The sequence below is a fragment of the Ananas comosus genome, linkage group 4, assembly GCF_001540865.1.
Source record: "Ananas comosus cultivar F153 linkage group 4, ASM154086v1, whole genome shotgun sequence".
Lineage (NCBI taxonomy): Eukaryota > Viridiplantae > Streptophyta > Magnoliopsida > Poales > Bromeliaceae > Ananas > Ananas comosus.
The window spans coordinates 11566601-11589946 of record NC_033624.1 but is presented as its reverse complement, the minus strand read 5'-3'; the positions used below and the strand labels follow the sequence as shown (position 1 = coordinate 11589946).

General features: G+C 31.7%; 2 protein-coding genes across 2 annotated transcripts; both read right to left on the bottom strand.

Annotated features, from left to right (window-relative positions):
* On the bottom strand, nucleotides 7252-12111 carry LOC109708362. Its single transcript, XM_020230069.1, has 5 exons — nucleotides 11902-12111; nucleotides 11558-11628; nucleotides 9664-9713; nucleotides 8422-8567; nucleotides 7252-8027 (listed from the first exon to the last, which is right to left on the bottom strand). The coding sequence occupies exons 1-5, from the start codon at nucleotides 11919-11921 to the stop codon at nucleotides 7820-7822; spliced, it is 495 nt and encodes a 164-aa protein (XP_020085658.1). The 5' UTR covers nucleotides 11922-12111; the 3' UTR covers nucleotides 7252-7819.
* Nucleotides 13609-23346, bottom strand: LOC109709682 (probable peptide/nitrate transporter At3g43790). Its single transcript, XM_020232010.1, has 17 exons — nucleotides 22995-23346; nucleotides 21327-21367; nucleotides 20555-20615; nucleotides 20307-20409; nucleotides 20088-20190; nucleotides 19927-19980; nucleotides 19768-19830; nucleotides 19414-19463; nucleotides 19255-19330; nucleotides 18696-18902; nucleotides 18457-18544; nucleotides 17723-17808; nucleotides 17528-17635; nucleotides 16378-16422; nucleotides 16150-16238; nucleotides 15498-15541; nucleotides 13609-14039 (listed from the first exon to the last, which is right to left on the bottom strand). Exons 1-17 carry the CDS (start codon nucleotides 23146-23148, stop codon nucleotides 13936-13938), a joined length of 1476 nt encoding a protein of 491 aa, XP_020087599.1. The 5' UTR covers nucleotides 23149-23346; the 3' UTR covers nucleotides 13609-13935.

The following is a 23346-nucleotide window of genomic DNA, read 5'->3' as shown; positions in this document are numbered from 1 at the left end:
TTTAAAATAAGAATAGGAGTGGCAACAATTAATAAAAATAATTTATTATAATAAATTTATAAACTTTTTTAAAATTTTACTTAAACTTAAATTTAATAAAAAGAATTTATTATAATATTTAAATATAAATAATATATATTAATATAGTACAATTAATAAGCTTATAATAAAAATAATGTATTATCATATATAACATATTATATTTATATAATTTAGTTTTAATTTAATTTATAATTTTAATTAAGTTTGAAATTAAGCATTGGAATAGCACTATTCCACCAAAATGGTGGAATAGCAAATTTCAAACTATTCCGGAATAATCGGGAATAGCAAGATTTGACCGGGATAAAATATTCCGGCAAAAATTCACCCTGTTTGGCGAAATAGCGGGGATAATGTCACGCCCCGGATTACACGTTCCCCGGGCACGCCGACAAATCCGCCATATACAAAGAAATTTTTCCTATATACGAAGCGATAGCTGTACCTATAAATCAAACACTACTACGAACAGTAGTTGTGACACCCCAATAATCCCACATCGGATGGGAATGGGGTTGTCATTGGGTTTATAAGAGACTTAGACACTAGTAATAATAACTGGGCTTAAGCATNGCAGACTTGACTCCGACTCAGTCCGACACTCTCCAGAGATGTCGACCAGTCTATAATACTGAAGCCAATCCTATCCAAAGCTCAGGAACACTACAGATAACTTTCGTTATCCCCGCTTATCCCCGAACCAAACGGGGCCTTAGTTATATAAGACATGATACATGAAAAAAAAAATTAAAAAAAAGCTAGAAAAATTAAATTTTTAGAGCAAAAGAATATTTGAGAAAAAAAGCAAAAAGAAATTGCCCAAAGAAAATCCTACACTAAAAATCTATAATACAATACAAAAGTTTTGACAAGAACTTGATTTAAAATTATATGATAAAATATTAAATCGAATTAGTAATTATAAATTATAAAAAATTGTAAGTAAAAAAACAACAGATAGTTTAAGGAAAAAAATAACTGGTGGTTTAAGATCAATAATAATGCAAAAAATTATATAATCAATAATTTAATTATAAGAAGTTAAAGAAAGAGAAAGAGAATACTACGTTTTATATAAGATAAATTACATAAAACTCCCCTATCAAAATCCGACTTTTCACTTTCTCCTCCTGTCATTTAAAAATATATACTTTGCTCCCTTATGAAAAGCATTCACAGGAGGTACGCCGTGATGTTAAAATGATCATTTTACCCCTTACCATTTTTGCCCCTCATCATGTTCACAGGAGAGAAGGCTGAGGGTATTTTTGGCATAACAAATATATAATAATATTTTATAAACGGAACCCTAACGGATTACTAACGGCAGGGGGCAAAGTAAACATTTTGCATTTTACAAGGAGGCAAAGTATAGGTTTTTAAATAACAATGAAAAAAAATGAAAATTTAGATTTTGACAGTAAAATTTTATGTAATTTAGCCTTTGATATTAATAAGGACAAATAATAAATGCCGATTTAGGAAAATTTGATATGCCAATGCGATGCAGCCAAAAAAATCTATTCTTTCTTCTACATTAAAGGAGGGTTTGGGGGTCCATAGGGTGACACGTGTCACCCCGCAAACCCCCCTTTAGTCTCCCTCCCTCTCTCTCTCTCTCTCTCTCTCTCTCATCTATATATATATATTATAATTTTAAATTTTAAATGCTTAAATTTTATATTTTATATTTTAAATTCTAAATTTCAATTTTAACTTATAATATTTATTTCCAATTTTGTAACTTCAAAATTTAAAATTTTAAATCTCTAAACTCTATGATTTAATTAATTTAATTTTATTAATAATACGCGTAATAAATTGCACAATAAAATCTAACATGATAGATTTAATTTAAATCACGTAAAATATTGTTGTATAAAAAATTACATAATTTTAAATTTCAAGTGAAAAATTTTAAAAATATATAGTGTATATGTGTGTATATATATATATAATTAATTTTATTAAGCAATTTCTTCTACAAATTTACTTCCCTTCTATCTATTGATTTTTTAAAAATTATTTTGATAGATTTATCTCAAATCCTTCTCATATAAATCTTTATAAAATAAAGTGATGTATAAATTACTTGCACATATACCAATTTTAATGACTTTCATTTAAATAGATTTAACTATTCCATCATTTTTATATAACTTTTATTTAATTAATAATTAGACTTATAAAACTATATAAAAATATTAAAAAAATAAAATTTATTGTAAAAATATTTTTAGATCCGCAGCATCGCGCGGGCATTTCACTAGTAAAACATGATTATGCAGTCAAAAGAAAACGGCTTTGATTTAATATTTTATTTTCAAATTTTTAAAATCATTTTTTTATTAATAATTTTGGAGTGGGGTTTTCGTGATCACAAGCAGGTTGCACGCAGCGTGGGTTTTGGTAGACCGGTTGGTCAGATCTGCTCATTTTCTGTTCGATTCAGTGCACAAGCTGACTGCCTGGAGTTTCTTTTCGAGAAAAAGATAGCAAGCTCCAGAGTGGATTGTGTGTCTCGCTCTTTTATTAGATCTGAATGCCTGGAGTTTCAATACCAATCTTATCGGACCGGAGCCCCTATTTTGCCTCCTAATTTTGAAAAAGTTTGCATAGGGTTTTGAAAATCCTACTTAACTTTAATACGGCATTTCATCTCCAAATAGATAGACAGTTCAAGCGCATTATTCATATTTTATAAAAAAAAAAAAAAAAAAAAACTTGAGCAATAAAATATTTATAATTTATTAAATATATTTATTTTTACAAATCAAATTATTTGAATAATATCATTTAGATTTACGATTTGGATATAAAATTTCAATAGAGTATTAAAATTTCAAATTTAGTAATATATTTATTCAATATTTGAACTCATATTTTCATTCTGAAATTTGGCCACAGCTTAATTAATAACTCTATATTAGATTATCTTTTTTAACATATCTTACATCAACAAAGTTTTTACTATAATTTTTCTTATACAATGGAAATTTAAATAATTTTGTATAAAATAGAAATTTGAATTCAAATAAAGATTTGAGATCTCAACAAATCGCATAAATTATACTGGATAGTTGTTTCAAATATTTTTTATATTAAAATAGATTCACAATTGACTAAATAAATTAAAATTAAAATTAAAAAATTTAAGCACAACTTCAACTTCAAATTAAATATTTAAAATAAGAATATTTTTATCAAAATAAAACACAAATGAACTCCAATTTAAACTTTCAGATCACAAGCCATTTAAGAAATTTATTTTTTTTAATATTTTTATGCGAAAACAAATTTCAATTTCAATTAAAATGTGAAATTTGAATAAGTTCAGCTTTGAATTCAAATAAAAAAAATTTAAAATAGCTACACATGTAATGAAATAAAGCACAAATTCTAACTTGATTTAAAAATGTGAAACTACAACCTATTTAATGTATTCATATTAGACTAACTTTTTATTATTTGTTATACAAAGATAAATTTATAATTAATTAAATAATTTAAAATTTGAGTTCAATATCTACGCTTAATTTTGAATCCGAATAGAAATTTAAAATTACAACAAACCTAACAAATTGAATATTTTTCTTTTAAATCAAATTGATAATTTTTCAATAATTAATGAAGAGTATAAAACAAAATTTGAATGAAGAGGACTCTTAGCAACAAAGATAAGATGGGATAAAATAAAATTTGAATTTAAAAATAATTGAAGTTTAAGTCACAATTTGAACATAGAATTTTATTTGAAGTATATAAATAAAAAAAATTCAAATTTTGAACTTATAGTTTCAATCCACAAGTCTAATTATAAATTTATAATTGGTTGATTTCAAAACAAAGTATATCAAACAATAATGATAGATATATATTATAATTTCATTTGTACTAAAACTTACTTGATTTGTTAGATGCCAAGATAACTTAGTACAAGATAATTTTCTGACTTGATAGTTTGATTTTACTAAAAATCTAAATCTAACTATTTATGTATACTCAAACGACCTTTTAGCTACTCTTATTTATTTATTTATATGGCTTTTAATTTTTCGTAAAAATTCTTAAACTACCAACTCTTTAAATTCTTTAGGTTAAGAAACTTTAGAATTTTAAAAAATAAAATTTTACTTCTCAAAATAATTTTATATTTCTAAATAAAAACTAATAAAAATAATTTTTCTCGTTAGATCATATTATTTAACGAACCACCTACTCAATCATAGGAGAGCACTATCATCCTAACCGCACATCCTTTTATCCAAAGGTCGAAAACCTAATAGCATCAGTAATTTAATACTATTAATAATATAGTAACCTAGTTCCATCTAATATTATGTTTATGTAATTAGTAAGAATAAATACATTTAATAAGATAATATGCAAAAGGTCATAAAAATTTAATTTTTATGTATATTAATTTAATATTAAAAGATATATTTATCAAAAGGGTATGTGAAAAATTTTAGAGATATTTATTAATGGGTAAATATAACTTACTAAAATATCCTTCATACAAAGGGGTGAGAAAAAAAATATTAAAACTAATTAACTATAATAATTTTAAATTTGAACTATAATTTTAATCATGAATTAAAATTTCAGTTTCTATTCTAAATTTTAATTGTACATCAAAATTCTAAATTCTAAATTTAAATTTATTTTTTAATTCAAACTTTATTTGCATTGAGTTGAACCATCTGAAGTTATCTGAATTCAAAAATTAATTAAGTTCATATTTAAATTTACAATTTGGTATAATATGTCAAATTAGAATATTAAAATTAAAGATTTAAATATTCATTTTGATCATTCAATATTAATTTATTAGATATGTTGTTAAAGAAAAAAATTTATTTAGAAGACTGTTTATGAAGTACTTATTGTCTTAAAAATTTATAATATAAATTAAAATTTAATGTTCAAATTGTAAATTTATAATTTTGAACTTAATTTCTTAATTGCGAATTTAAAGAGCCTAACTTTTTTAATTCAAAGTATTTCAGAGTTTATACAATGAAACTAAAATTTGAATTCAAAAAATAATTTAAATTTAAATACACAATTGAATATAGAGCTTTATTTTACAACATTAAATTAAAATTCAGATCGTAAACTCGTATTTTGAATATAATCTTCAATTATAGTTGTAATTTATAATTTATTGAATTCAAAATAAATTTAATTGAATAATTTAAATTTGAATTCACAACAAATATTATTGAATAACTATTATTATTAGTGGTGTGAAGGGTATCTTGGTAATTGTAGACGAAACCAACAAACATATTTGATTATAATAATAGCTTATAATAAAAAGAATAGATATGCTTCGAGTGTGCATCATTGACTTTGGGAACGTTGGCCACGATATCTACTAATGACGGAGTTCACCTATAATAATAGCTATCAAGCAAGTATCAAAATCACTCTATTAAGAACTCAATTTATCTAGTGATTTAGTGTAACAAGCGAAAATAAATAAACAACTTAATAAAGTTGAAGGGCCTGTTTCAAAATGTTCTGTACTTGAGGGCGTCTTCATACATTTTTTTATCTAAGATATATGTAAATCCAGCGTTGTTGTAAAGAGAAATGCCAAGTCAACTACCCAGAAAATTTTAATCTTTACAATCCAATCAGGTAATTTTTTAAATTTAATCAATTCTTTTTTATTTTCAGTAAAAAGAAAAAAAAAATGATATGACCAGTACATAAGAATGGCCTTGATGGGCAGGGACGAAACTAGAATTCAATCTTGAGGGGGACCAAAATATATTTAAATAGAAATTTTAGTAATAAATAATAAACAAAATTTTTCCTAATTAAAAAATTTTTATTAAAAAATTATTAATTAAATAAATAATGTAAAAGTATGATTTTTTTTTTTCCAGATGTTTAACTTCTAATTATTTTATTTATATTATTACATTAAAATAACTTAGAAATTTTACTAAATCTAACAGTATTTTTTTAGTTTTTTAGTAAATAAAATTAACATAGCTATTAAATTTAGTACAATTCTTGATTTAGTCAAATAAAAGAGCTCACCTAAAATAAATAAAAGTTTTAAAAAATTATTAAATAAAATTTTTAGAGTAGAGAAATATATTACAAAAGACTCTATAAGCAAGAAGATTTTAATATATTTTCACTCATAAAAAGAGTATATCGATTAGGAGAAAGAGAGAGAATTATGTTGGCACCGTACTATTAAGTAAATATTGAAAAACTATGGGGGCCAAATCTATCCATGGTCCACCAAAAAAAAAAAACTTTGAAGGACCTTTAAGCAAATATTGAAAACTTGAGGGGGGTCATGGCCACCTCGGGCCTCACATAGCTTCGTCCCTGTTGATGGGTTACATTGTCGGATTACAAATCTTTTTGAACTGTAATCCTAACATTGCTGGGTATAAAAAAAAAAATGTTAAATCTACAATCCAAAAGAGGATTGAGGGATTATAATCCTTAATCCAAAAAGTTATAACCCCACTTTTAGGGTTCAGAAAAGTATTTTTGAATTTTAATAATTAAAAAAAGAAAGTGATAAAATTAATAGAGTATTATGATTCCTTAGATGATGATAGGGTTGTGAGATTACAAACAAAAAATGATCCTAGGGCTAGCATTGCTAAAGATATTTTACATGACATGCAACGCAAAACTTTATTTTTGCCTCTGAATATCAGTAGGCAATTCAATACGGAGGTTTAGCACAAATTACGACCTAATCCTTGCAAAATTCATGGTCACTATACACCTAGCACTCTCAACAAACGAAATATAATGAAGGTTCAAAAAAAAAAAAAAAAAAAAAAAAAAAAAAAAAAAAAAAAGTCAATTGCGCCATGGGTCTCTAAAACCGATTATTTCACTTTGACCCCTATGCTTTTACTTTTGGCTTTACACCCCTAACATCTATATTTTATTCCAGTTAGGTTCCAAATCCCAACCATCCAAAATTCTATTAGTTTTCAGAGGGCTTTTTCTATGTTTAGCCTCCTAAAAAAAATTTAATTTATATTTACATAAAAATATTTGTAAGTTAAAAAACGGTGATTGAATCACATGTTCTTCTTTTTTGTATTTTTTTCGCCCCCAAGTAAAAAAAAAAGAATATGAACACGATAATTCAATCATCGTATTTAAACACGGTGATTCATTCACCGTATTCAACTTAAAAATACAAACGTGACATTTGCGTGACAAAAAAAGGACCATATGTGTAAATATAAATTTGTTAGAATCATTTATTAAAAAAAAATTTGAGAGGGACTTAACGCAAAAAAGCTGGTTTTGAGAGAATAAGCATTGTTAATCTCCTTTCCAAGTTTCTTAAAGTCTGGTGCTACGATTCAAACTCTATATCAAGGATGCAGAATGCTTCAAAAGAGGCAGCAGTTGTCGTGTGCGAATTGAGGTGGACGTCAATGCAGAGAAGACATTAAAGGTCGTGGGATTGGACTCGGCATGATAAAGGCGCATACGAGAAAAAAAGGTTAGGGGCCAATGTGAAAAAAATGGGTGAAGGTTATGAGCTAATGGTGCGATTAACCCTAAAGATTAAGGATATGATTACCCAAAAAGGGGTGGGGGGGAGTTTTGGGACCAAAATGGAAAATCAGATGAAGGAAAATAGAGTGATGTTTCCTTGAAAAGCAAGGAAATTACTGAAAGCAGCCTGCCAGCAAATCAGCCACCAAAGTTCCGACAACTTTCGGATGAAGATCTTCGAGCTTCTCAGCAGAAATTTGGTTTCACTTTCAAACGACTACAAATCCATCGATTGGGTGCTCGACGATGTTTTTTTCCTTCTATTCTTCTTTTTCTTGTTCTTACTTTTCGCTGAACGCTTTTCTTGGTCCCCAGGCGGCGGAGGTGGTTGAGTTCTCACAAGATGTTGATGGATGGCTGAGAATGGATCAATAGCGAAGGTGGGGTCATTCAGTACGGCTCGTAGTTGCGCGCCTTCTCTTTGCCTGCCAAAGTGTAATACGGATCGACAGTAAATTCAATGATAGAAGAAACAGAAAAAAGAAGCGTAAATTGTACCGAGAATTCCTGTCTTAAAAGATAGCCATTTTAGCCCTGAACCAAATAAAGTGAATAATTAACGAATAAAAACGGTCATTTTATAGGGCATGGGTCACGAGCAGAGCACACGACTTATAGGACGTTGGACGGCAAGCGGATCCAAGGATGCAATCACAAACAGCGGGAAAGTTCAGGGGAAAAAAAAAAAGATTTATGTGAAAAGCTCCGGGACTAGTTAATAGGCCGAAGAACAGGTTTAGCCACACATTTTGACCATTTAGTTAAAGAAAATAGTAATAATAAAAAAGAATTGTAACAGATGAGTTCAGGAACAAGTACACAATCTTCTGCCGAGACTTGCAGTTCAGCTTTAAGTTGGCAGCAGTGGAGCACTGGCTCGGTGCATCGAGATCCGGAAGAAGCTCTTTAAGGGCCGAGAGATCATACGACTTCAGCTTCCTCTGTCGGCTCCTTAGCCTCCTTTTCTGCTAAGAGTGAGAAATCTCAGTAGAGAGCGACAAACTTCTCGACAGATCAACACAGTAAAGTAACTTGCGTAAGCAGGAGCTTATGATTTAAGTTGCCCACAAATCATATGAAACAGAGAGAAAAAGGGCTTTAAGTAGCGGATTGAGTGCGAAAATAGCAACTTTAGGTGCCTCTTTACATAATAAACCCTTCAATTACAGGGGTTAACCATACCTTTTACTCTTCAACAGCTTATTTCGAATGGCCATCTTAAGATAAGAAACTAAAGGCACGCATGCAAAATCCAAGATTTATAAGCGGCACTGCACACATGCAAACAGGAACTTTAAAAGTGCATCTACACGAATATGTGATTTTGCAAGTATATTAATGTAAAATACTTTCGAGTATACCACAATATTCATGCGCTCAAAATCCTAACTTGCCAACTATTAGGACTCAATAAAGCGTGCATGCAGTTCCTTCCAATTTTAGCATTTTAAATCAAATCGCCAACCTTGAAGGAATTACATATTGACTTTGTGAAATATACTTAGAAAACAAAGTTTCTTCAAAAATAATCTCGGTGGTCTGAGCCTCCAAAACTAATGCAGTAAGATGATTTAATGGACTATCTATACATTATTAAAAAAAAGATTCTAGGATCAAATATAATAATGCCCACAAAGTTCCAATGTTTATATGGTATTCATTGTGTTTGAACCAATTAGTTAATTTGGGTCCAAACTGAGAGTTGACATGTAATCTGTTCAATTTCAGATTGCTCTCGATTTCTTACAGGCTATCAAATCACCGTCCACATTATCTAGGTAACTTTTAGCAGGACTAGACTCCAAGTTCTTACAGATCATTAAAATCAAGTCTCTAGATAGTAAGTTTTACATGAATGCAAAAGCCTTTGAATTAACGAAAAACAGAAAAAGAAAAAAAATCAACAAACAAAAAGCAAAGATTGAAGCCCGAATAAGGGCTCCAAAGATTGAACATACAATAAATTATTAATAATGACCAAAGGAGCAACTGAACTATACTATTACTACAACAGAACTCACATTCACCGGTTTAAAAAAAAAAAAAAAGAAGTATTATTACCTTGCTGATTGCCTTCTTAGCACTTAGCGTTGCAACCGCATCATTAACTTCTGAAAGAATGAAAGAAAATAGTTAGATCCAAATGAAAAAGCAGCGCAAACAAGGCCTGTGCTAAGAAGTGGATCATGAATAAAAAAAAATACAAGGTTGCCACCTAGAAGTTGTACGTGATTAATTATACAGAGCTGCCGATCCACCCAGAGGAAAATTCATTACACAAGGAATATTTTCCATGGTGGGTATGACTAGCTCCGGGTCATGAAGTGATAGTAGGAGTTCTAATTAGATGAGGAATATTTTCCTTACTAGATTAAGATAGTCATTTAAAAGATATCCTTTCTTAGTTGCCTTCCTTATCATTAGAACTATTACTCTATAGGTCTAGGGCTCTACGAATTAAATAAGTGGCCTCTCTTTCATTATGATATGGCTCTAAAGATTAATAATAATAAGAGCAGTTTGCTTAAGAGTAACATGGGAGTAGGAGTAGCAGTAGAGTAGTTGAAGAAGGCATCTTAATTTAATAATCCCTTGAAAAATCAAGATGCATGTTAGGAAGCAACCAAATTCTACCGGTCTAGATAGTCTTCCTCTTGTTTATGAGACATGACATTAATTTGTCAATACTCTATTGCAAAACCATAGATGGCAGAAAGATACTAAATGAGTGAAATAGCGACATATTAGAGGGCAAAAGAATTGAAACAGACGAAGAAATTTCCATCAACTACTGTGGACACAAACTTATAACTTCAAGTCATCCTATAAAACTTTGAGACTATCCAACTAAGAGATGAATCTGAGAATCAATTTGTTTTCATGCTGTAATAAATAAACTACAGGAGGTTGTAGGCGTTTAACTATCAAGATGGCATATTGGGGTGAAAGCACATAGAGAGGGGCGTCGTGCCAACTAGTGCAGCGCAAAGCCCCCTGCTTTTGCACTTAATCCCTGGTATACATAATATAATATAACATCACATCATGTTATATATGATTTTAAAAAAAAAACTTTAATATATACACTGGAACTAAAGAATCCTAGTAGAGAGCCCAACATATTAGAGAGAGAGAGAGAAAGAAAGCGAAGCAAAACAAGGAAACAGGGCAGCATTCAAATGGACTGTGTCAGACCATAAGACAATGGAGATTATGGCCCATATGGACCACATCAATTGAGCAACAGAAACAGACTCGAGCACTATATCAAAACATAGTCACTTGTTTCGGGCATATTAGCTAAGTTAGCATGAACTAAAAGTCACATAATTATGCCGAAGACCTCTTATTGTCAAGATGATAAGAAAACAAAACATTAAGAATCAGTCTGTTCGAGCTTCCCAAACTTCATGTTTTTCAATAAAGCATGAATTTAAGGAAAAGTAAGATGATAGCCGTTGATGTATAGAGTTATCATAATCTCGTATTCTAAAATTCAACAAGGATTGCCGTGTCAGTCGGCACAGTCTGGCACGGCAGACACGCGCCGCCCGTGCCAATAAGCCCGTACCATCCGTGCCGACTGTATAAACATATAAATTGAGGTTTGTGTCGAGGCATGCCAACGTGCCGTACCATGCCATTGGCATAACGGCACTCCATGTGCAAGTCATACACAAACCCTTGGCCACAAGAAGTCATAGAACCGACTAAGACAAATGCACATATTATTGTTCATCAGAATCCAAACTAATGTATAAATCTAGTTAGAACCTAAAAAATTAAGTACCTCTCAATAGCATTTTACTATCCAACAGCTAATAAGGGCATAATTCTTTAAATTGAACTATTCGATGCGACATATTCTACACTACAATTGCTTCAAATAATTTATCATGGACCCTCAACACGAACATCGATGCGACGACCTAACAAAATAACAAGAGAAACTTACTAGCATAGAAGTTAAGTTTCTTTTCAAGTTTGTGCTTCGAGCTTCTGGCCTCTTTCCTTTCCACTCCGCGCCTGCAGGTGCGAATTAGTGACAAAGTAAATAACCTCTTCTTGCGTTTAGAATTATCTTTTGCAGATGAAAATTTGCAGCAAAAATTTATTCGAAACCGAGAAATCATAACCAACCCAATTAATAGTTTTTACGCGATTCAAATGAACTTCGAATTTACTTTGATCTTAGCTTGATTCAAATCAAGTTGAAGATGCTTATACAATGTTTAATATATTACAAACATTAAAAAAAAAAAAAGGAAAAAAAAGAGATTGAAAGAAACATGAACTCACCTCAATCCAGTTAATCCCATCGCATAAGAATTTCCCAACCCAACCAATTTTTTTTGGCAAAAAAATCGATGTTCTCAACTAGAAAACAATCATAAAAATCCAATCAATAGTTTCCTTCACGTAATCCTTCCTCGATGTCACGGGAATCCACATACACAAGAGGAGCGGCGATGAGAGAGAGAGAGAGGGAGAGAGAGCAAGCGATCGAGAGAGAGAAAAACTACTTAATTTTAGGGTTAGGGTTTCTCAATGACTTTTTTACAAAATAGCCCTCTAAAAGTTTACAGTTTGCAAAAAATCGTACTAACAACTAATTTTCAAAACACGGTAAATCGTTCACCGCATTTATTAAGACGGCTAATAATTCACCACCTTCTTCATAAATTTTTGTAAAGAGAAAAAAAATAAGGCCGTTAAAATTGTACGTAAATTATACAGAAAATAAAAAAGTAAGGTTATTAGGATTGTGTATAGATTATTAGAATTTTTGTTTGATTGTTAAGATTGTATGAATAGATTATTAAAATTTTTTTGATTGTTATGATTGTATGGATAGATTATTAGGATTTTTTTTATTGTTAGGATTATATAGATAAATTATTAGAATTTTTAAGTTGTTAAGATATGTGATATTTGATTATTATGATAGTATGGATAGATTATTAGAATTTTTAGATTGTTAAGATTATATGTGATTTGTTAAAATATTTACGTGGTTGTTAGGATTATATACAGATATAGTAAATAAGTGAATCATTCACTACTTTTGTAAGAAATTAGGAAAGCAGACGGTAAGTCATTCACCATTTTTAAGAGAAAATTCTAACACAAACCCTACATGGGAAAAAAGGGTTACTTTTTTAAATATAATTTTAGTAGAGTCATTTTGCAAATACCAAAATTTAGAAGGTTATTTTATAAAAAAGTCCGTTTCTAGGGTTGGATCTACTAGCGCCCTTGGAAGGATTTTTTTTCCAAATAATCCTATAAAATTTCTTATTTGCAAACCGGTCCTTCCACAATTTTATTTGGTCAGTTAATTCTATTCTTTCTAATTCAGTAAATATTCCATAAAAATAAAAGTACTAAAAATTGTTCACAATTCTTAAATTTTATTAAAAACGGGAGACCATTCACTATCTTTCAATTAGTATTATTTGGTCAAGTGAAATTTTAATATGATTATTTAGTAAATTATAAAACTTTCAAAGGTTAATTTAAAATGAAGTTTGCCTTAAGCCTTAGGGAGAGCAAATTTTAACCGCAATTCTAATTACAGTGATTCAAGAGAGTCATTTTAAATAAAAGGTGAATTTATCTACTTAATAATTTTTAACCTAAAAGAGTTTTTTTTTTATACATTTTTTTGTATTTTACCATATTTGTATTATCAAATAGTTTAATAGAATTCTCTCATTAAACTAGCTTACTAATTACACTACCATTTTGATCAGATTTCGTTTATATAATCCTACCAAACAACGAAATATAAAGAAATAGTTGAACCAGCTTTAATTTTTATCGCTTTTTCTACATGTTAAAATACAAAAAAAAAAAAAACAACATATTTTTGGGTATTTTTAAGGCATATAAAACTATATACAATATATACGAAGAAAATGATTAAGTAATTGATAAATTTAATTGAACATAAGAGTTTAATTATCAAAAATTGAAAGTTCAGGAGCCCGCTTACAAAGCAAGTAATTTCTCAACATGAATAAACACCAAGCGTATTTTGATTTCACAATGTGGTCAATTACAATGCAAATAGACTCAAAAATTTCAAACAATCTTACAACATTTCTTTTCCCTCTTTTCCCAGTTTTAGCAAACGCAAAGTTCGCCTCACCGAATTACACAAAAATAAATGATAATCTCGCACACTATACGACACCACCGCATTTTCGGATGCCATCAAAATCACCACATACAACATAAACGATTTATCGCGCCCCGTACAACCACATCTACATATCAGAAATTGAATTTGATCTACTCTATTTCGGATGCGTGATCGATACATGAATGCCATTAAGATCTGGTCATTGAGCTCGGCACTCGGAGGAAAGGTTTGAAGGAGAGTATGAGCCCAACCGCCTCCACCAAGATTAATATGAAGAAGATCATCTGATCACCTGCATCTCAACAAGTAAAATGATTAATCAAAATAGTGCTCACTAATACTTTTGTCAAAAAAAAGATCGAAGAGAAAGAGATTAAGTTTATCTGTTAAATTATATAAAACAACTGTTTTTCTACTGAAGTTTAAGCTTTCAAAAAACGGCGGCTTTGATATTTATATTCAACACCCCGCCTCATGTCTAAGCTCAAAACTTCTTTTAAATGAAGCAAGGAGTCACAAGGTGGAGCTCAAATATCATGTTAAATTATATGAAACAACTATTTTTCTCCAAAACTTTAGTTATCCGAGAAGGCTTAATATTTATATTCAACACTATCAAACTAATGAAAATAGCCCAGCCCACTATCTTATTGCTTTTATCCTTTTGAGCAAACAATTTACTTCATTTATTTATTTTTTTCCTTAGGAAGCTTCAAGTAGATCCTCCAAATAAATCGACCTCCTCAAATATCATGCTCATATATGACATCTCAAAGAAATAAATGATAAGAATAAGTTTCTGCGCTGATTTTACTCAAAAAAAAAAAAAAAAAAAAAAAAAAAAAGGNAAAAAAAAAAGGCTGTTGTCTTGAAGGTTTCCGAAAGCACTATGAATAACACATTAAACATGAAGATAGTGCTATTCATCACAAACAAAAGCTCTTTCGTATGAAACCAAGAATTACAAGAATCATCATTATATGAAATGCCAAAGCTAATATGTCATATTTTTCAATTTGCTGCATCATCATAACATCATTATTCGATGATATAGACCTCCGCTGTTAATGTATCAGTAGCATGTAGTAGTGTAAAAAATAATGTAGTAGATATCACTTATAGTAATTATGAATCGCACGAGTCCTTAGAAGTTAGAACACTAGAAAGAGTTCATTTTGGAGTAGTATTTCCATATATTAGGATAACAGAAAAGAAAAGAAAAGAAAGCCTCTTCTACCAAACAAGAACGGAAAGAAAAGTAACATAATGTTGAAAATATAAAAAATTAATTCATTTAAAATTTCCTTACTAATCACCTGCCTACAAGTGAAACATCTCTACTAGTTATGCATAGTAGATGTATACGTACCTAGTCGAGGTCGAAGATAGAAATGACCTAACATTTCACATCGACATTTGTTGAATGTGAATATTAAAAACACCGTTCTCTAGTAGTTCAAGCTTTTATAAAGAGAAAAACAGTCGTTCCACATTGTTTACCATGGTATTACAGCAAGAAATGCGGAGTTCAGATCCCACCAAGCCCCTAAGTCTCATTTAATTTCTCCCTATTTAATTTAAGTCCCCGTGAGGGGGAGTGTTAAATATGAATATTTCTTTGGTAGCTTAAGCTTTTAGAGAAATGGTTGTTTCACATTGTTTAACAACATTAAACAGTCAACAATAACACAAGTTATTTTGAAAAGAAGGTACATTCAATGTAATGTGGCTCTGAACAAGATTGAAGTACCTGGTAGAAGGGGCAAATCTTGATGCTTCTGAGCCCATGAAAATCTGCATATGCCAGTAAGAAATTTATGAAGCCAAGGACCACATAATCATTGTTTAAGGAGGAAATAATCTAAGTATCAATTGAACTCCCATTTATTTAGTAGTTTCCTCATCTTTTATTATTTATTTATTCATTTATTTATTAAGTCAAAATGTTTCCCGTCCTTTAGCACTTCTAGTTTAGCCAAATACTCATCCTTCATTATTGACTATCATTATCATAATAAAACAAAAATACTTGTGATCACTTTGGCAGAAGTTTTGGGGCAAATGTAAAAAAAAAGAAAAAAAAGTAAGAGAATAATTCGCGAGTTTACAACTTTTTTGATCATATATGACTGCTACCTACGAGCAATCTGTTGATGATGAACAACATTAAGTAAATGCCCGAAAACAATAAAATCTTAACTTCATGTGTCGTATTAACTAATTATTGCCATGCTTTCTATTTTTATCCTGACAGGAAGGAAATGCTATCACAATCTAAAGATCTTCAAGAATACATGTTTCTATCTCACACCGAAGTGCATGGAAATCACCTTAACAGTAACTACCATGCAACATGAACAGAACATTGCAACAAAAGGTAAAGTACTGTGCAGACTACTTACATAGCTCCTCCACCTGCTGGGGCAATAGCTTTAAAAATAGACATTGCAGTTACCGAGATACCATTTGCAGCACCTCTTTGCTCTTGCGGCTGCAAATTTGGTGCAGGGAAAAAAAAAAAAAAAAAAAAAAAAACTAGTTATCACAAACCAGTTACATGTAGTTAATACTTAAAAGAACCCCCAAATTAGAAGTTAGTGTTTAAACATCAAGGGAAGTCAAGTAAATACCACGGCGATATTCTGCAATATGTTGCAAGCAGTCATGATGGTTGCCTGTTTAAATTGAAGGAAGATAAATTAGAAGATTATCCATCAATTACCGGAAACGTGTGCTTGCTAGTTTTGTTGTCTTTATATAGAAGTGAACAACCTATTCTTGAATAACTATTCACTAGACATTGGAGTTTAATGACTGTTAGAAGAGATATTTGAGGTTTATTGACAGGCATGTTTAATCAGACATTAGGATAATGCAATTCAAGAAAAGAGAGGCCGAGAATTATCATCAAGCTCCAGCATTTACTTCATCCGTTTAGGACTGTAAAGCCTTATTCCTACAGGATGGAAGTAATGAAGAACATAAATCATGGTCTATCACAGTTATTATGTCAAAACCAAATCCGTATATCCAATGTTCACCGGTCCCAATCAGGAAAGATGTTATATTGAATAATGCCCCTCACGTGTCATAATAGTGACCACTACTCAGCAAGATCGATTGACCTGAAGCAGATAACACTTTTTCCACTATTCCCTACAGCATATTTCAAATAATATATGTTAAAGCCCAATGATCCTGGAAAACATCTTTTTTATGTTTGAACACTCTTTGCAGGAAACAAGGGTCAGCCAAGCAACTATCAAGTAAAGATTGAAGCTCGAAAGTTGGTGAATTTCAGTTTCTAGAAATTTCGAGGTCCTAGAATATGTATAACAAGGATCTTTAAAAATGATGTTCTAACATTTGTTTTCTCTCAATAGTATTAGCATCGAAAGACTCTGATAATACCAGAAAGTACTTTAATAGCTTCAACCAAATCTGTCCTTGGAATAGAGTGAGGAAAATTAACTATTTTAAAAGCAAATCTAGTTAATAATTCTATTTCGGATAAAGAATTTTTCATATAACCTATTCGGTGTATAATTCAAGGGCAAGAATACACGTTTTTCTTTTTTAGCCAGTCGTGACTATGCTGAACTGACATACTGCGAAAAGGAAAAGATAGTGTTTGAATGTAGCGCTAAATTACTGAGTCGTACCAATAAAATATTTGTGTAGATGCGGTCAATTTATTATAATCTAAGCTAATAATGTTCATTTAATCGTATAGCCACACAAAAAAAACAAATGGAGTAGAAAATCAGAAATTATACTTACAGCAAAAACATTCTTTAGAAGGGATGCTGAGTTCACTGCTAATTGAAGCATGAACCCAGATAGGTTGGTCATAAATGGATAGGTGGCAAGCAGTGCAATAGATAAGACCTGCAAATATTAAGCATGCTACACAATCAAGGATCTACATCAATTCAAAGTTGTGAGTATTCGAAAATGACGGTCATGATTGCATACCGCTGCTGCACGGAAGGGTGTAATATATCCTAGTCGTTTCACAACTGGTGGGTAAAAAAGAAGTTGAAAGACCAGAACACCGAAACCTGATGTCAAAATGATCAGTTATGTAGTGCTTCATAAACGCAATATTCTATAATATGCCAAGATGGAAAACACCACATAGTGGTACCGCATAATAATTAACAACATAGACACTTCAAAATGTTGTAATTTAAAATTTGGAAAGGACCACAACAAAGAGTGTTTACCTAGCAGATTAATAACTAGCCAATCAACTACTTTACATTTCGGCTAATTTAGGAGCTCAAGCTAGGAGAGAGGAATTTTAGATAAAGAACTCTATTTTCAGTGTAATCAATGTTACGTTGTTGAGGAAAAATCACCTAGTTCTAATAACTCCGCCGAAGTGGAGACAAATTTCTAGAGTTGAATGTCTATTTGTTATCTCATAAGCTGCAATCATTTAGCAATAGAAGGCGAATATGATATATCTATTTTCGTATCTTCTTGAATGTACAGCATTTGCCACAAATGTGTTCCATTTATTCAGAGTTAGTATCGGCATTAACATCATCCAACATTTATGTATCCATCCTAAAGCATTGTTCGAAACTATGTTGATCCAAGTTTTCTCAGTAACCCTTAAGATCACCACTCTCAGAAGACATACATATTGTGAGTATCTTGGTATGTACAATGCATACATTGAAGTGCAGACAAATACAACATACCTGAGATAGAGAGCACCATACCCACATCCTGAGATGAAAAGCTCAAACCTCCGTACTTCTTGGCGCTCACAGCCCAAAGAGAAAATATCTAAAAGAGATCAAAGCTGAATGAGAAATCTAGAAAATTTCAACTCTTTCTTTTTATTTTTCGAAATAATAAATGTCTATCCCAAGTGCTAAAGGTGCACCATCATTTCCAAACAAGAACAATGCAAGGAAACACGTCAAGATAGTATCACCTCAGCATAGGCCGTATCATGAAGAGAGAAGATGCAATAAACTGTTATTGATGCCATCAGCGGCCAGTTAGTAAACAAGCTCCTTTTAGAAGTCACTTCGCTTTCTTCAGTAGCTTTAGCATTTACGTCAGAATCTGAGCCACTTAATGATGCCTCTAGGGACTCTACGGATCCGTCTTCCACGTCATGGTGCATGTGCAGAGTTTCCTGCAAAAAACAAAAAAAATCTAAGTACAACAATTTTATTTAATGCCGAGTCTCTTGTTTCGGAGATATACCATTTGAGTTTAGTTTAACGCTAAACACAATAAACAGTTTAGTTTTAGAGGCATATACCACATTGTGGAATGAGAATGTGCCTGTGATACCGTTGTAGTGCTAGTAGGCAGGAATAACAAGAACAGATCATATAGGAAAGATAGAGGATGCAGGCTAGATGATCATACAGGCATGTACTAGTTTTGTGTACGTAGTACAAAATATAACTTCAACAAATGGAATTAAACAATGATATCCCACAAATAATAAGAACGATAATATAGACGGAGTCTCAACTTACCGGAAGCCAGAAACAAGCTACAAATGCGGCAATTGCTATAACTGATATAGCAAAGGAAGGCAAGAAGTATGGAAACCTGAAATTCATTGGAAAATTTCAAATTAAGCAACAAGTACATATGCATGAAAGGTCAAAAAATACAAATATATATTGTCTTACCTCCCAAATATAGAGTTCTCAGAGAAAATATTTGGATATTTTGTTGCAGGCTGATGTAATGCGCATCAAAAGGCACAGAAGTAAGATTTCAAATAATTGCAATAAATAAAGATGCTGCGATAATTAAGGCGAGCACACAAAAAGACCTTTGAAATGTTAAAACAATATGAGTAAATTCTTGGGCCTATATGAGAGCAGTTACTAGTAGGCATTTTCAAATAGAAGTAATAGAAATATTACAGAGCCAAGTTATTCAATTTTCTCATTAGTTTAATCTTTACTTGAACGAAAAACGAGCTGTGCATGTTTTAAGTGACATGTCTGACAGAAGTAACAAAGTGAAACCGTCATCACCTGTGCGAGGAAGCCACCAATAGCCGGGCCAACAACCAGAGCTATGGCTCGTGACGAAGTGACCTATATAACACAATGTTCATCACTAATTAGTTTTCAAAGGGGGGAAAAAAGACCAACAAGATTTTGAAATAGATATTCAAAAGGAAGATGGCATACAAGTGATAACCCTAGTGCTTGGTGTTCCTTCCGGCAGACTTCTGAAGCATAAGCCTGGACAGAAAGCCAAAGCAATACATTTACTAAAAGAAAGAGGTGGAGTCAAAATCTCTATTATATCACAATGATCTACTCGATTATTTGCGTATATCAAATAGAACCTTTATCGGCCCTAGTAAACCACATAGAAATCCAAGAAGTGCTCTAGTTGCAATTGCCATCCAATAAGTTGTACTCAGTCCGAAGAGTGTATTAAATATGATTCTGAAATAGATAACACAAAAATATACAAAGGATCATGTAATGGGTACAAAAGTTATTATGAGATATCTAAACAGCAAATCGCGAGCATTGATTAATGATACTGGAGCTTTTCTTACACAGAAAGAATACTGATCACTATAACTGGTTTTCTTCCATATTTATCAGCAACCACTCCCCATAGCACGGCAGTTAAAGTTCTTCCAAACATATATGCAGCCCCTTTAATGGAAAATCAATGAAGTTAACGAAGACATTACCACATGAGATTTGTAAGTGACTACAGGCAAACTCTTAATAATGAGAGAGGAAGAGAGGAACTACAATTCTGCAGCGAAATGACATAAATTGAAAAACACATACTCACCAACAAACCCTGCATAATATCCAATATCTTCTTCTCGTTCTGCAACATTCAAGTCTCTTATCTGTCAGCATCACAAATAACCAGTACAAGAGCAACAATTAGCACAATCAAGAGAACATATAGGGACATGTCAATTTTTCATGAATAGCTTGAAACATGCTGTGGTGGCTTGACTTTAGGGGCAGTTCCGACTATTTAGAGAGGCAAAGGAAAAATAATTAGGTAGATTCAGTCCACTTTATACACATAGTACCAGTGGAAGGATTTCACACTAAAAGATACCGAGAAGTACATACTAACGAACAAGTAAATCCAAATTTTGAGGACATCACATCGCCACATGACAAACCACTGTGTAAGTGCACTATAGTGCCTTTCAAAATCATGATTATTAGGACTTGTGAATGTCATAAATACTGAAGAAACCCCCATATCACAAGGTTATCCCTGTGTAACTCGTTCTGACAACCAAACTGGCTGTGATGATTTATTTACATATGTAGGAAGACAATCACAGAGATCCTTCGATCTATTTACACCACCAGGTGACTACAGTATGAGTATACTAGGTTGTAACTCATTAGGGGTGAGACAACCTCAACAGTAAGTCTCAATTCATAGTGCAAAACCAACATAACTGGGATGAGTCTCAGACACAATATCCATGCATTCATACAGAATGTGAGACCATTCGATCATATGCTGTTGTAAATCTTATATTCAAACAGGAATACTAACTGTAGAAAAGGAAGTCGGGATAAGTTGTTCGTACCATGAAATATAAATAGGGAAACAGCGATTGAATCGGTAGAGCTGAAAAGGTGACAATCCAAATAAAGTCACGTTAGTAACCGCATTAGAGACATGGAAAAAGGAAAATTACAAGTTATGTAGTAATTAAATACATGAGAAACACTAGTGTATATAGAAATTGATTGAATACCGCAACTCGTTTAATCCAAAATGTGCGTGATCTAATCTTTCCAAATTCATCTATAACAACAAAACGTACATATTCAGCTCCTCTTTGATCAGGTAATTAGCACTATTAGATCACAACTTCAAACAAGGATCTGTTCTTTAGTACTATGACATTATATGTCACAGCAGTGACTGCAAGTGGGGCCCAGAAAAGCGGAACCCACATGTCGGTCTCACAGTTGCAATATGTACAACCGATATAACGACGAATTTGCGCTTTGAACACCCACTGTAGCTGGTCTAAGAGAATCCCTAATGGAAAGTTACCAACACATAATTTAGGCTAAATTAGCCACCGCATAAACGACGCATTTTTCCCAATTTCACAAATAGATCTAAAAATTTAGGATAATTGTTTCAATGCAGATTCAAAAACTTCGCTGCCGAGTAGTTCCATCAGATTTATGCTCGAGGGAAATTGAGACGGGCTAAAGAGTAGGGGGTTCATGTAATTTAGCATATAATAATTTACATATTAACTCCGTAAAAGTAGAAAATTTCTACTACACCAAATTGATCTAGGTTCAAATTACTATTCTTTCACACTCCATCTGATCGATCTATCTAAGCCATCAATTATTCAACATTGCACTATTAAGAACTTTTTTTTTGAAAAAAAAAAAACCATTAGGAAATTTCCCTTTTCCCACAAAGGGCCTCTCTACTCCCCATCCACCAAACCAAAAAACAAAACAAAACAAAACAAAAAAACGAAAAAAAAAAAAAAAAAAAAACTTGCCCTTTGTGAAAGATGGAAAAAATAGAGAGAAAACGCTTTTTTCCCTTAACAAATGTCATTTTATGTCTCTTTCTCTCTTCCTTTCTCTCCTTATGCTTCAATTCAAATAAAAAACAACCTTTTTTTCTAAACTCTTTTGTTTTTCCCTCTTCCTTTTTATGTCCATCAAAAATAGAGACTTCTTTGCCTACCCTAACAGGCCAAATTGAACTTTTAAACCTTCAAAAAAAAAAAAAGAAAAAAAAAAGACTCTAATTTTAGAAACTTGTACTTTTCCACTAAAAAAAGAAAAAAAAATCTTTTATTTCTTAATTTTTAAGGCTTAGTTTGGTATTAAGATATATCTAAATAAATAAAATGGAGTTGAGGAAAAAATATATAGGAATATGCTTCTCCGTTCTTTGGTAGAACCGTAGAAAATATATCGTAACCGACGCGATTTGCGAAACGCAATATTAAATACGAAAAATATTTTTTTAATCTCACCGCACATAATGCAATCTCCCCGCAATCCCAAACGAACCCTAATATCAAAGCAGCTGCGTTTCGAAAACGCAAAAACCAAATAGAAAAAAGTCTACAACCAAAACAGATTGTAATCTCTACAAGATTTAGTAGGGAAAAAAAAAAGAGTGAATTATTACAATCTATTTTGGATTGTGGATCTAGCAAGGCTCTAGAAAAAGAAAAGGAAAAGAAAAAAAAAAAAAAAAATCTTACTGGAGCACAAGCAGACAATCCAAATGTAGAAGAACTCGAGGTAGGGGACGCCGGCGTGGGAGTCGTTCTTCTGCTCCTGCCTGCAGCCGGGGCACTTCTCGTAGTACACCTTCTTCTTCGCCGCCAGCAACGGCTCGTTCGCACCGTTCCCCATTTTTTTAGAATATTTTTTTGAAAAAAAAAATATATGAGATTCTGAATTTACAAAGAATAAGATTCAGAAGATGAAGGCGAGCGGAGGAGGATGAGGAGGAGCAGACTTCTCAAGCAAACAGAATGAGATGCGCTACTCTCTCTACCTCTCCCCGTCCGTCTGCTCTGCAAGCCTCCTCCTCTTTTGGCCAGCAGGACG

Excerpts from the sequence above, each read along its gene's own strand:
- LOC109709682 (XM_020232010.1), bottom strand. The coding sequence starts at position 23,148 with ATGGGGAACGGTGCGAACGAGCCGTTGCTGGCGGCGAAGAAGAAGGTG. Across the intron at positions 20,410-20,554 it reads ATATTATGCAGGGTTTGTTG|GGGCTGCATATATGTTTGGA; the intron begins GTGAGTATGTGT and ends TTTCCATTAAAG. Across the intron at positions 14,040-15,497 it reads AGATTTGCCCCTTCTACCAG|GTGATCAGATGATCTTCTTC; the intron begins GTACTTCAATCT and ends GTTGAGATGCAG.
- LOC109708362 (XM_020230069.1), bottom strand. The coding sequence starts at position 11,921 with ATGGGATTAACTGGATTGAG. Across the intron at positions 11,629-11,901 it reads ATGGGATTAACTGGATTGAG|GCGCGGAGTGGAAAGGAAAG; the intron begins GTGAGTTCATGT and ends TCGCACCTGCAG. Across the intron at positions 9,714-11,557 it reads GAAACTTAACTTCTATGCTA|AAGTTAATGATGCGGTTGCA; the intron begins GTAAGTTTCTCT and ends TCATTCTTTCAG.